Here is a 14,782-nt window from a genome sequence, read left to right as displayed (position 1 = left end):
GGGGAGATTACTATGATTACTATGGAGGTTAAATATTTTAGAGACTACTTACTCTGGTGATTCGTTTATGATTTTGTTATTGAGTGTAATTGTAGGAGAATTAAGGAGAATATCTTAAGTGTTCATTTATTGACCTCCATTTGGGTCAAGTAGCCTTGAAGTTCAGCAATTTTTTTATTTCATGAGCTAGTTTAAAAAAATAGAACACACATGCCTTTCATGATATTTTCAAAGCCAAGTAATTTGCTCTTTAAAAAACCATTATTTAATTATCATTATTTGAGTCACAAGAGATACTGTGTACTTCCATAGATTCTGGGAATACAAAGATGATCTGTACTCCCTGGACCCCATAATACTGTCAAGGGGACAGCAGAAGAGCGCACTCTGCTGTGAGGTGGTGAGAGCTTCATGGGCTGTGATGACAAAGAAGCACATGGAAACCGGCACCTAGTCAGTACTTCAGAGAGAGCAGGGTGGCCTTCCTCGTGGGGGGTGTTGAAGCTGAGAGTGGTTGGTAGAGGTAGCCAGGTGGTAAGGAAAGGAGAAGAGCACAAGAGAGGGTGATAGTAGGCTGTGCAGAGGAATTTTGACCACGTAGAAGTAGACAGGCAAATGCATCGGGCACTGCTGATGGTTGGCTTTGTATTTGTCCTGGTAATTTCAGTTTTGATATTTGAGGCAAAAATGGGCTAGATTAATATTTAAGGTTCTCATAGTTGAAAAAAAAATCTACCAGCAGCCCGGGTGGCTCAGCAGTTTAGCGCTGCCTGCAGCCCAGGAGTGATGCTGGAGACCTGGGATCGAGTCCCGCGTCGGGCTCCCTGCATGGAGCCTGCTTCTCCCTCTTCCTGTGTCTGCCTCTCTTTCTCTGTGTTTCTCATGAATGAATAAATAAATTTAAAAAATCCACCAAATTTTGTGGCTCTCACCTAAAGTCCTGAATGTAGCTATCTTAAATCTTTGGTTCTTGGTATATACTTTATAGTCTTACTCAGTGCTGTTTCCCACTGGGAAAGCAATCTTGAAAATTACTCTTATAAATTTTTGAACTGCTTTTAGTTGCTTAGATGTATCTAAGCACTTTACCTAAATGAAATGACATGCCTGAACAATCTGATGGCAGATGATTACTGACAAGTTAGAATATAAGCTTAGGAATACCTAAATTCTACTTCAAGCATATAATATAGGAGGTGTGTATTTCAGGGTTGAACCTAAAAAGAATTCTATTAAATAAGGATTACTAACACAGAAAATAGAATTCTATTAAAACTATTTATAATGGCAAGATCAAATACATACGCTGCATCATCACTGATGTTGTTAAGTGTAGGAGAGGATGCTGTATATTAGGAGTTAAAAATGTCAACAATTGTCAGAGTTACTGAATTCAAGATATTATCCTAGAGGAAACATTTTAAATCCTCAGTTACTTGTAATTTTTTAGGTTGTTGAATCTCCATTAAACCCCATAAATACTCTCTACTGAAGAATAATTCCGGTGATCTACTTGCCTAAAAAAGTTGTAAATATTGAGGATTTAACTTTTTGAATTCAGGTGCTAGTTTCATGCCATTTAGTGAGAACACTTTAAATTATGTGTCCGCAAATTAATATCTTTTAAACATTTAATAAAGATCTTAATAAAGATCTTAATAAAATTAAGATCTTTAAACATAGAATTGCCTGGTTTTTTTTTAAGCTATTTTATGGTCCTGCTACAGAATTAGGTATTTATTGATGCTTCAAGATTCAGATGGCATGATATTTGCCAACCTATGAGGTTTGTGTGGTGAGTTAGAAATGTCAACCAAGGTTTATCTAAAGTGAGTCCCTACTTATTTTTACTTCCCCATGTGCTCCACATGGAAGAAACTCAAAGTCCTTGAAGATTTAATGGTTTTTTACGTAAGTAAAGTTGCTTATATATTTTAATGGAAAGATTTTTGGAAAATGCTATGACATTTCTAACTGAGTTACTTGTAACTGAGAACTGGATTTGGATAGGATGATGATTGCAGTTTGGATGTGTCACATTTGAAATGCTTATCAAATATCCAAGTGGAGATACCCCATAAGCTGATATATGAGTGGGAGATTTAGGTGGTAAAAGTCTAGGCTGAAGGGTTGGATTTGGGAGTTATCAACACTAAAAGAGTAATTAAAGTTAGAGGGAGGAGGTATAAAATGAGAAGAAAATAGTTCCCAGGAGCAGAAGCCTGACGAGCATCAATGTGTAAGAACTAAACAGAAGAACACACAATAGAGACTAGGAGGACCCGTAAAGGTCAGTAAAAACCTAGAAAGTATAGTGTCATGAAAGCCAAGAGAACACTGAGTGGTAAGTGATGGATGTTATTAAGTACTATAGACTGATCAAATCATGAGAATATTAAGCTTTTAACAACAGAAAAGTTATTGGTGACTTCGCAGTTTCAGTGATCTAATTATCAAAAAACTATGTGGTAGGTTGAGGTATGAATTGAGGTTGGAAGCAGAGAAGAATATTAAGCCTTTCAGGATGAACTGTGAAGCATGAAAAGATGCCCAAAATCCCTCATCAGGGAAATGCAAATCAGAACTGTGAGTTATTACCTCCATTCAGAACAGCTAAAATCAAAACTCAGGAAACAATAGGTATTGGTGAGGATGCAGAGAAAGGGGAACCCTGTTATACTGTTGGTGGGAATGCAAACTGCTATAGCCACTGTGGAGAATAGTATGGAGGTTCTTTAAAAAAGTTAAAAATAGAACTACCCTGGGATCCAGCAATTGCACTAGTAGTTATTTACTCAGAGGATTCAAACATAGTTATTTGAAGGGATACATATACCCCAATGTTTATAGCAGAACTATCAACAATAGCCAACCAAGGGAAAAGTCCAAGTGTCCATCAGAACTGCTGAATGGAGAAAGAAGATGTGTATATATACAGTGGAATGTTATTCAGCTATAAAAAAGAATAAAGTCTTATCATTTGCAATGACAATTGAAGCTAGAGAGTATTATGCTAAGCAGAATAAGTCAAAGATACCATAGGATTTCACCCCTTTGGAATTTAAAAAACATAAGGAAAATCAAGAAACTTAACTGTAGTGTGTTCTCTTAATAGAGAACACACTGATGGTTACAAGAGGAGAGGTGGTTGGGGGATGGGTTAAATGAGTGATGGAGATTAAGGGGTGCACTTGTGATGAGCACCAGGTGTTGTATGTGTTGAATCACTAATTTCTATACCTGGAAAAAAAAGATTGTGCAGCAAATAAGATGAATCAATAGTGGGCTATGTAGGCTGCTGCTTTTTTTCCCCCTGAAGGTGAGAGTGATTTATGTATATTAAATGCCAATAGGCAGAAATCAATGAAACATGAGGCTGAAGAAAGAGGAAGGATACCAAAAAGGCAGAGTCTTTATTAGCAGGTTAATTGGTGAGCCTGAATTATTTATTTTTAGCACATGTGTGAATGGGGGGAGGGGGAAGAATCCCAAGCAGGCTCCACATCCAGTGCAGAGCCTGATGCAAGTCTCAGTCTCAGACCATAAGATGATGGCCTGAGCTGAAATCAAAAGTTGGACATTGAATCAGTTGAGCCACCCAGGTGCCCCTGAATTATTTTAAAACATTAGCTATCCAATATATCCACCTCATGATTGAGATGATCTTGCAAGTTAAGCCTAAATTATAGAACCTAAACCCCTGAACCCTACATCCATCTCTACATTGGGGACAATAAAAGTGACCAGTGACAAAATTTGATGTCTCTTGTCAGGCACTATTCACATTTGTTTCTGTTGACTCTGTTTTCAGACTGATCCTCATTTGACTGATGCAGTCTTGGTTATGCTATTAATTTTGGCGATTTTTTTTGTTGGCCCTGTAGCTATTGTGTCTTTTTAAAGACCAGGGTTTTTTGTTTTTTTTTAAGATTTTACTTATTTATTCATGAGAGACACACAGAGAGAGGAGAGACATAGGCAGAGGGAGAAGCAGGCTTCATGCAGGGAGCCTGATGTGGGACTTTATCCCGGGACTCCAGGATCATGAACTAAGCTGAAGGCAGATGCTTAACCCCTGAGCCACCCAGGAGTCCCCCTTTTTTTTTTTTCCCTAAAGATTTTATTTATTTATTTATTTAAATTAATTTTTTTAAAAAAGATTTTATTTATTCATTAGAGACACACACACACAGAGAGAGAGAGAGAGATTGAGAGAGAGAGGCACAGACACAGGCAGAGGGAGAAGCAGACTCCATGCAGGGAGCCCAACCTGGGACTTGATCCCGGGTCTCCAGGATCAGGCACTGGGCTGAAGGTGGCGCTAAACCGCTGAGCCACCTGGGCTGCCCTAGTTTTGAGAATTGATTAGAGAATTGATTTAGAGAATTGATCCTGTCAGTATAACAGGATCTGGACTGGGAGGTCAGGGAAAACTCTTTTCAAAACAAATGACACTTAAAGTTTGCTGAATAGGAGTTGGCTGAACATGCACCACCTGCCCTTCTACATTTTATGCCAAAGGAATAGCTTGTGAAGACCCAGAGTGGTTAGCCTCCTCTCTATTTGAGTATTGCCTCTCGGTCCCCTATAAGCCATAATGAGATGGCTAATGATCCTTTCTTCCCCTCAGCATGGTCTGAATTTGGTCACCAGTATCCTTTGTCTTTATCTTTGTATTCTTAAGTATACATAAGTTTCTACTACTTTATTGGCTTTGGTGATATTCTTTTATTGCCAGCTAACATTTATGAGAAATCACCGAGCTTATTTTACTTTCCACTTAATTTCCCCTTTGTTGTGGTTTGGTTAGTGATGTGCTTTTCTGCATCACTGGAGCATGTAGCATTTACATAGTATTCTGTAAATCTCAACTCTTTCATTTAGTCTTGTTTCTATTCTTAAGTGTATTCAGAGTTCACCATCAAACTTTATGGTACAGTTTCTCCTATTATTTCTTGGTTAGGTAAAGTTTGCTTCCTAGTTGATGCTTCATTATGAACGCCTAGGAATAATGGCCTTGAATTCTTCACATACAGCACTGTGCATGCATTAATTTTATTCTTCAGATTTTTAAAAAGATTTTATTTGACATCGAGCACAAGCAGGGGGAGCAGCAAGCAGGGGAGAGGGAGAAGCAGGCTCCCCACTGAGCAAGGAGCCCAATGTGGGGCTTGATCCCAGAACCCTAGGATTATGACTTGAGCTGAAAGCAGACATTTAACCAACTGAGCCACCTAAGTGCCCCTATTCTTCACATTTCTAACGTTAGAGTACCATAGTTTTACTAGAAAATGTTTCAGTGCTAGCCAGCTTGAGTCTTCATTCTTAGATACGTAGACTCATTATTTATTTTAATTCTTGAGAGTTTTCTTGAATTGTGGTTTCATTCTCTTCTATTTCTTAGATTTTTCTAAATTAGGGATACAATTATACATACCATAGCTCTCCTTTGCCCGACTTCGGGATCTGTCAAGAACTGTAAAGGGGCTGAAGTTTTTTTTATCCTACTTGCAAGTTAAAAACTTAGCTTCCCACAATTTCAAAGATCAAACATAAGAGAGTCCTTGATCAGAGCTGGAAGACTTTGACCAAAGGAAATCTCCCAAGCGGGCCACAGCATTCTCTCCTTGGCCAAGAACCATTACAGTAACTCTTGAGACTTTTACTGTCCTGCTTGATAGGCTCTGAGGTTGGCACGATAGATTGTAAAGAGTTGTTGAATCATAACTTGGTTGTAACTCTTCATCATGTCTTCCATCCTCTCCTCTGCCAGGCAAGCCAAGGTTCTAGTGATTTTCCAGCCTTCTGTCCATAGTGGTAACAGATTTCCTTCCTTTTTCACTTCATGTAGGTATGCATGTCTATAGCTATTGTCTGAAGAGGGTCAAACCTTGCTCTGATCCAAGATAGGTCTTTGTACTTGTCACAGTGGGTTGGACTTGAAGCTGACAGAACCACTGGTGGGGGAAGTCCACTTACATGGAGCAGTGTTAACAACTAAGACCTCATTTGGGTAAATGCCTTTGAATCTGCTGCCTAGTTCTTGACCTGTAACCTCTTACTTCTTGATAATAGGCAACAAATTGGAGGACCATTAATTGCCTAATTGACTATACAATTTTGTCAGTATGTTCACTATCAGTTTACAAGGACTTCTTTTTAAATTCTGCTAGTTGACCCATGAAGCTGACTGGGTCTTTTCTCCTCCAAAAATATCTGTATATCTGTTAGCATTCCATGTCTATTGTCCAATCTGTCCAGTACTATGAAGGATCTGAGATTTTACCATTTTCAAGTTAACAGATTAGTTTCATGGATGCTGACAGAAGACACGAAACCCCTGGATGAGAGACAGAGGACTTTATTATTCAAAGAAAAAGCAGTACCCACCGTGTCCATGTATTTGTGCTGATTCCCTGAGCCCCAATTCCCACAGGGCAATGTAGAGGGCCAGATGACCTCTGAACCATGAATGGGTTGTGTTAGGGAGCGAAGCCAAGGGTCAATAGCCCAGCACCTTTTGAACAAGTAGTAGACAGTGTAGAAATAAAAAACCAGTACAGTTTCCCTCACCACCCCCAAAGTCTCTCCTTCCACATAGCACCTTTCTTTCCCTTGCTCCCCCAGGAGTGTATCTATGGTTACATTTTCCTTTTGTCTTCCCTTCTCACCATCCAGGATCTGTGATCTGCAGGTAAAGCTGTGAGTCTAACCTACCTCTCCTCTCAATGAAGGTTATGTCAGTTGATAACTTAGTGCCAGGGAGTAAAGGAGAGAGGGAATGTCCAGGGACCAGCTTACAGGTACCCGTGCCATCTGGCTCAAGAGAAGCTGTGCTGTTAGCTCACCGCCTCTGGCTGACACAGTGGCTAGAGTGCAGACGATAACAACTCCAGGTGGTGTAGAGAAAAAGAAAGGGCAAAAATTGGTGGTTCTTTCCTGCTTACCTCCTGAGTATCACCAAGCCCCCTTCAGCTCTTGGCGTCCATTCTCCTTCCACATGATTTCCATCTCCAAAGAGGTGTTCAAGAGTTCCTACACTCTAGGATTCATCCTTCTCTTTGGTGTCTTCGGGATCTTTGTAGATGGCTTTAGGGGAGGGAACTATCAGTTCAGATTTTTCTATACAAGAAGACATTTATTCTTTTAAGGTCAGCTTCAACTTCTGTCTCCTAAAGCATTCTGGACACACTAATTGCTTGTAGCTATGTGTACTAAATCTGAGTAGAGTTTATTTATACATGTCATTTAAAATTTAGTAAGTCATACTCTTTAGCTTTATTTTGCTGTTCTTAGTCTCCTCTGAAATCCTAGGTAGGGCCTGCATCTTATCCTTGTATGATAACCCCACAGCCTTGGAGTGAATTAATCTGAGATGCTGGCATCTTCTGAAGAGATTTTAATGGCAGGATTATTTTCACCTGGACTCATATCACTTGATTGTACTTCACTGAAAGATCCAAATGAAGTTAATAAACCAGATCTTGATTTTTTTTCCATTTTTCTCCAACATCATCTGTAACCAAACTTAAGATTTTGATATTAAGTTAGCTTTACAGTAGAGACGTGCCAGTGTCTTGAAAATGAAATAACATCCTATTCTTTTGAATTTTTTTATAGAATCACCTTATTCTTATTACAACTTAATCCTGAAGAAAGCTGGACAATTCTTAGACAATTTACATATCAATCTCTTAAAGTTTGCTTTCTCTATAAGGGCATACTCACCAACTATTCAGATGTTCCAACAGGTATGTAAAAATACCCAAACTATAGTCGACAAAGAAGCATGCTGATAATATGCAGAAACCTTAATGTGGGGATGCCTGGGTGGCTCAGTGGCTAAGCGTCTGCCTTTGGCTCAGGGCATGATCCTGGGGTCCTGGGATCGAGTCCCACATTAGGCTCCCTGTGGGGAGCCTGCTTCTTCCTCTGCCTGTGTCTCTGCCTCTCTCTCTGTGTCTCTCATGAATAAATTCTTTAAAAAAAAAAAAAAAGAAAGAAACCCTAATGTGAATATCTTTGGTTGAAAAAGATCTACAGACTTACAGAGCCTGCCATTGATTATATTATCATTGTTAATCATTGATTATAATTGAATATATTATGTAATCTTATAGTTATTTGGAATAAGGAAATTATGAGAACAAATGATTATTGAAATTAACAGTAATGAAAATTTTAATTTGGCATTTTTTTCAATGACTTTGAAGCATGTTCCTACTATAAGGTTGATTTTGTTAAAGTATTTGATTCTGCCTGCATGTAGATATTTTTTACTTTAATTAGAGCAATAACTTAATAGTAGTTGATGAGTTATTTTAATCAAAAGAATGTATGAGTTTTAAAGATCATATTTTAATTACCAACTACTGTAGCTAAATATAATCTTTGAAATCTTAGATTGCAGCTGATGAGCCTCCGCCAGATGGCTGTGATGCATTTGTGGTTATCCATAAAAAACACACCTGTAAAATTAATGAGCTTAAAAAACTGCTAAAGAAGGCTACTTCAAGGTAAGTTCATGATTGCCAATAGTGAAGAGTTGAAATAGCAGAAATTTCTTGCAATGAAAATTTTTAATAATAAAGACATTGCTTATTAAATAATGTACTGTATTGAAAAACTGAATCTGAGGTGTTCAAGTCTTTTTCTAAAACATACAAATACATTCAGTATAATATTTCAATTAGCTTTTGATTTTGGAATATAAATTATACCAAAATACCATAAAATACATGAAATATGTTTTATATAATCATTGTTTTTTTAGATAAGCATGCAAAACTGGATTTATTTGGACTCCATCTCTTTAAATATAAACTGAATATAACTTAGGAATAAAAAATTAATAATATGAACACTAATACAGAGTGTATAGAGTTGCTTTTTGTTATAATGTATTATTAAAAACCTTTTTAACTTCTTCCAAGCATTTAATACAGATGGATATGGGCAGTCAGAAGGAAATTATTAATTTATTAGTACCAGTGTATGTTCTACTGTCTGATTTATTTATACTTTAAAAAGTATTAAGGTTATTCTCTAATTTTGAAAGAGTTCTTTATATATATTAAACAGTAAAATATATTTAGTAATTCATATCAATACTTGTCTTTTTTATTGTAAATCTTTTAAAAGATTACATTTTATATTATACAGAAGGCTTTTTAATTTTTTGTAGTCAAATATTTGTGTATGTTTTTATACTTAGTTAAAATGTCTCGAGTTTAGAAAAAACTATTTTCCAGTAGTTTTCCTAAAGTTTTTCCTTTCATTTTACCTTAAAATTTTTTTTTTAAGATTTTATTTATTTATTCATGAGAGACAGAGAGAGAGAGAGAGAGAGGCAGAATCATAGGCAGAATGAGAAGCAGGCTTTATGCAGGGAGCCTGATACAGAATCGACCCCGGGACTCCAGGATCACACCCTGTGCCGAAGGCAGGCACTAAACCACTGAGCCACCCAGGGATCCCAATCATTTTACCTTAAACTTCTAATCCATGTAAGTTACTGTTAGGAAAGGATCCAGTCAGATATTTCTCCCTTCAGATGACTAGTTGATTATACATTTGTTATATTTATGTTATGCTCTATTTCATAGCTCTTCTGTACATTAACTGTTTCTTGTAGCAGTGCCATGCTGTTTTAGTATTTATTATTTTATAATATATCCTGGTACCTCACAGTACAAGGTCATTGCTGCTTTATATCCTCCCAATTTTTTTTTTTTTTAGCTCTGTTGTTATTGATGCTCTCAAATTAATATTAAAGCCTGTTTTCGGGCAGCCCCGGTGGCTTAGCAGTTAGCGCCGCCTTCGGCCCCAAGCGTGATCCTGGAGACCCAGGATTGAGTCCCACGTCAGGCTCCCTGCATGCAGCCTGCTTCTCCCTCTGCCTGTGTCTCTGCCTCTGTGTGTGTGTGTGTGTGTGTGTCATGAATAAATAAATAAAATCTTAAAAAAAAAATCCTGTTTTCTCCTGCCAAATTACCTCCCTAAGAAACCTCAGTAGGATTTTAATTAGAATATGCTAAGCTTATTGGTTAATTTAAGAACAGTTTAATCTTGCGGGATCCCTGGGTGGCTCAGCAGTTTGGCACCTGCCTTCGGCCCAGGGCATGATCCTGGAGTCCCGGGATCGAGTCCCACGTCAGGCTCCCTGTGTGGAGCCTGCTTCTCCCTTTGCCCGTGTCTCTGCCTCTCTCTCTCTCTCTTTATCTGTCTCTCATAAATAAATAAGAACAATTTAATCTTTATTATATTGAATCTCTCGACAGATGACATGATGTATTTTCTATTCATATCTTCTTTCATTTATTTGTTCATACCTTTTAAAACGTTAAAGTTTTTAAAAATGTTAAAGTTTTGTAATTCTCTGTTTTTAAATGAGAAATAACATATTTTATCAATTATTTTTTATTGAGATGAATACAAAGTTTTTCTCATTGAACATACTGTGTATTATGGTAATATATTAAAATATTGTATTATCTTTGTATTAATGGTGTGGGATATTTTCTGTTAAATTAATATTGCTTATGTTTTCATTAAGATTCATGTTTCTATTTTAATCAATGAGATTAGCTATTTTAAATTATAAATGCTATCCTTTTAAAGCAGTCATTCTAGCTTTATATAGTGAATTAGAAATTACAACCATTAATTATGGTTGTAATAATAATTATTATTATTATTAATAATAATAAATATATTTTAATATATAAATAATAAATGAATAAATAATGATTAAATAATAATAATAATAATTAATTAGAAATTACAACCATGTAATTTCTGTAAATTCTGTTATTCTTGTACATATGTATGTCATAGAAAAGTATATCATAGGAATTCCTTTCTTAAAAAAAAATAGAGCAGGGGATCCCTGGGTGGCGCAGCGGTTTGGCGCCTGCCTTTGGCCCAGGGCGCGATCCTGGAGACCCGGGATCGAATCCCACATCAGGCTCCCGGTGCATGGAGCCTGCTTCTCCCTCCTCCTGTGTCTCTGCCTCTCTCTCTCTCTCTCTCTCTGTGACTATCATAAAAAAAAAAAAAAAAAATTAAAAAAAAATAGAGCAATATATTTCTCCATAGGAGTTTGATCCAGATGTTTTAATGTTTTTATGCAAGTTTTAGATTCATTAAGCTTCTCTGAAAAGTACTGCCTGCTATGTTTTAGGGGTATCTGCATTGAATTTTTGTTTTATTTCTATTATTTAAGTATAGTTGATAAACGTTATGTTTGCATCAGTGCACAACATAGTAATTCAACAATTCTATACTTTTTGCAGTGCTCACCATAAGTGGGATTATCTGTCACCATACAACATTATTACAGTATTATTGGCTGTATTCCTTATGCTGTACTTTTTATCTCTGTGACTTATTTATTTTATAACGAAGCTTGTGCCTCCTTAATCCCCTTCACCTATTTTGCCCATTCCCCCACTTTTCTCTGGGGACCACTGGTTCTCTGTATTTGTCAATCCGTTTCTGGTTTTTTTGTTTCATTTATTTTGTTTTTCTAGATTCCACATAGGAGTGAAATAATATGGTATTTGTCTTTCTCTGCCTTATTTCACTTAACATAGCACGCCGTAGGTCTATCCATGTTGTCACAAATTACAGGATCTTCAATTCCATATATATTTTTTTTAATTTGTGGTCAGCAGGTGGGAAATTCAGGTAGAATTTCCCACCTTTCTTTTTTTTTTAAGATTTTATTTATTTATTCATGAGACACATACAGAGAGAGAGAGAGAGAGAGAGAGGCAGAGACACAGGCAGAGGGAGAAACAGGCTCCATGCAGGGAGCCCAACGTGGGACTCGATCCCGGGTCTCCAGGATCAGGCCCTGGGCCAAAGGTGGCATTAAATCGTTAGCCACCGGGGCTTCCCCATGGATCTTCAATTCCTTTATAGCTTTTTACCCCCCAGTTATAGCTTTAATAGACTGTGAAATTGTCAGCCTTTGTGCTTTTTTTCTTTTAGTGCATTTTTAATGTAATTTTGGTAACTTAAAATTATTTTTGATGTCTGAATATATAATTTTTAAAATATTGAATATTCAACTGTTAAATCTAAAATTAAGTTTAAAAAAAAGGTTAACATAAAACTTTTGTGAGAGGCAATCTGCAGTGAATACTATGAGTCCTTTCATGTTCTTGGTCTGATTTATAGAAAGTGGAGGAGTACTGTGACCACTCCTTAACTGAGCCATTCCTCAGGGTTGTGTTTGTAGCAGGCAGTCTGGAGGAGTGAGGTGATCTTCTTTCCAGAAAGAATAGGCTTGTTTACTGCTTGCTATAAAATAGTGGTTCTCCAAGTATAGTGTCCCTCAGCTGCAGAATATACCCACTATTTGCTATTTGTGTAATATCCATTTAGGTGTTTGGCCCACTGCCCCGCCATGAGATGATAAAAATCTAACTTAATGTTTTGTAGGTAGGGTAAAGTCACACCTTAGATCTTTTATAGTTCTTGACAGTTTTAGAAACAAAGGTGAAATGCTGACAGACACATGGCTTTCTGGAAGAAGAAGGACAAGGGGCCACATGGCTGAAGGAAGATAAAAGCTCTCTTCTCTCTCTTCCACCATTTTGTACTCTCTGCTACTGGCTGGGTGATAGCAGTTTTCTGAACTTGCTCTAGCTTCTGCCATAGCGCCTTGATATATGTGCCTGTAGGAAAAGACACCCAAACTCAACTGATGGAGTTTGGAAGGTGTTTACCACTGGCAAGGGTTTAAAATGATCTCTAGACCAGTTTGATGAAGTTTTATTATTTTGGCTTCCATGACTGAATTATGTTTGGCACTTTTATCGTATGTGTTTATGCTGTGAATGCTGTGAATGTTCACGAAGTCTCAAGGGAGACTGCCACTGTACTGTCTATTCCTAGGTGAGCAACATAGAATCCCAGGAGTAGAAAGAAGCTAGAATAGAATACCAACTTTAGTCACAGTCTGAAGGACTGCTGGGTACCCAGAGGCAGTTTCAAGTACCACAGCGCCACCTGCTTTAGTCATCAAGTATACTCCTTTTTGAAAAGCAGCTCTTAGGGGCTATCAAGCCCTAATTGAAACTGAAGGAACCCAGGGAAGCCTTGTGACTCTACTATCTGATATTTTATGTTTTGGTCTGGATCAAATAGGATTCAATGACTAAAGAGATAGAGGGACCTGGTCAATTGAAAATGGTATATTCAAGAGCGTATTTGTTTTGACTTAGCAGGGTCTTAGATTTACATGAAAAAGTGGTAGCTACTCTTTGGGACAAACCTTGTGCCCTATTAATATTTCCTCAAGTGAAGTTTCTGGCTCAGTGGGGCCCTCAGGACGCAGTGATTTCCCTTAATGCCTGGGCTGGGTTACTGGTGGTGGTGGTATCTTTAGGCTGCCGTTACTGTTCAGTCAAGCCACAAATATGTAACATTAGAAGCTGAGTGGTCACTCCATTCTGTGGGCAGAGTTCAGAGCAATACTCTTTTCCTGACTAATCCTGGACCCGTTGATGAAATTTAGTACATTTATACTGACTCTCAGACTGTTGTCAGTGGCCTGCCCATCTGGTCTGCCACTTAGAAGACTACCAACTGGCAAGATAAAGACACACTCTTTGGGGGCTGTATTCTGTGAAGATAAATTGCAGCTGCCCATCTGCTAGTCTGAATTATTTCTGTAAAAGTACACAGTGTTAGACCCATTCTTTTTAGTCTGAAGTCAAACTTCTTACCACTTAAAACATAATACCTTACTACTTGAAACAACAACTCTCTAGCTAAAAAAAAAAAAAGAAAAGAAAAAGAAAAAAAAAGGTAGAATGATTTGTCTCTTCTCTACCTTCTGTTCAAAGATCTGTGCTCGAGATCTGCCCTAAAACTTGACAGATGTTGTGTTATATATGTAAATACACATATGATTATGTATTTAGGAGAAAGCAACAATAATTGTCGTCTAAGTAAGTATAACTTTCTTCTCCCGCCCCCAACAAGGAAATAAAATTATTTTTTTAAGGAAATAAAATTATTAAGGAATTTTTTTTGTTTTTGGAAATTGGGAAAGTGAGAATACCACATGAAAAGAAAAGCAACTTTGATGCCCTGAATGTGTTATGATTTAAAAAAGGAAAAAATAAACTGGGTGTTTAGCTCGAAGGGAAAAAGAAAATACTATGAATGCAAAAGGTAATAGAATTATTCTTTTCTGTTGTTTTAATCATTTATTTAAAGAAATGGAAAACCTGAAAGAAAATGAAAACTTAAGGAAATTTAGGAATGAGGAACATTTGTAGAGGGGAAAACTTAAAATATTTGTTACTCTAAATACATATTCAAATAAGTTATTTGCTTAAAAAAACACTATGGATGAATATTGATAGTGTTAAAACTAAGGCTTGTGTGCCTAAGGTTCACAAAAAGAAAAATGTATTAACCTAAATGCTATATATAGCTTTTCTCAGGCTGGGGAATTGATTTTGCCTTACCTGAAAGCTAATAAGCTTGTCTTTGACGGTTTCATGGATTCTGGCAGAAGACCAGAGACTCTTGGGTTAGAAACAAAGAACTGTACTATTGGTGGCCATAAGCAGCATGAGCATTAGCACGTTTGCACTAGTTCCCTGTGGCTTCATATTCTCCAGGGGTGAAAACGGGCCCACACCAACCCAACATAAGGAGTTGGGAATGTATCACAGCAGAAGGACACAGTGCTTGGGGGAACCTCTGGCTTATAACAAGCAGTAAGCAACCTTCTCCTTGTCCCAGAGGAAGACGTTCACGC

The 14,782-nt window shown here is 37.3% G+C and overlaps 1 protein-coding gene across 6 annotated transcripts in view; it reads left to right on the top strand.

Moving 5' to 3' along the window:
• The window catches only part of UGGT2 (UDP-glucose glycoprotein glucosyltransferase 2), a 188,006-nt gene that overhangs the window by 19,599 nt on the left and 153,625 nt on the right, over positions 1-14,782 (top strand). For 5 of the 6 annotated variants that reach the window (XM_072760866.1, XM_072760864.1, XM_026003635.2 and 2 more), the window contains 2 exons: positions 7,621-7,751; positions 8,404-8,516. In XM_072760866.1, coding sequence (XP_072616967.1) covers positions 7,621-7,751; positions 8,404-8,516 — 244 coding nt within the window. The remainder of the gene's footprint in view (positions 1-7,620; positions 7,752-8,403; positions 8,517-14,782) is intronic. The other variant, XM_072760869.1, reaches the window with a different exon arrangement.

The sequence above is a fragment of the Vulpes vulpes genome, chromosome 6 (assembly GCF_048418805.1).
Source record: "Vulpes vulpes isolate BD-2025 chromosome 6, VulVul3, whole genome shotgun sequence".
Classification (NCBI taxonomy): Eukaryota; Metazoa; Chordata; class Mammalia; order Carnivora; family Canidae; genus Vulpes; species Vulpes vulpes.
The sequence above is the reverse complement of the archived record's forward strand: the minus strand, read 5'-3'. Positions and strand labels throughout refer to the sequence as shown.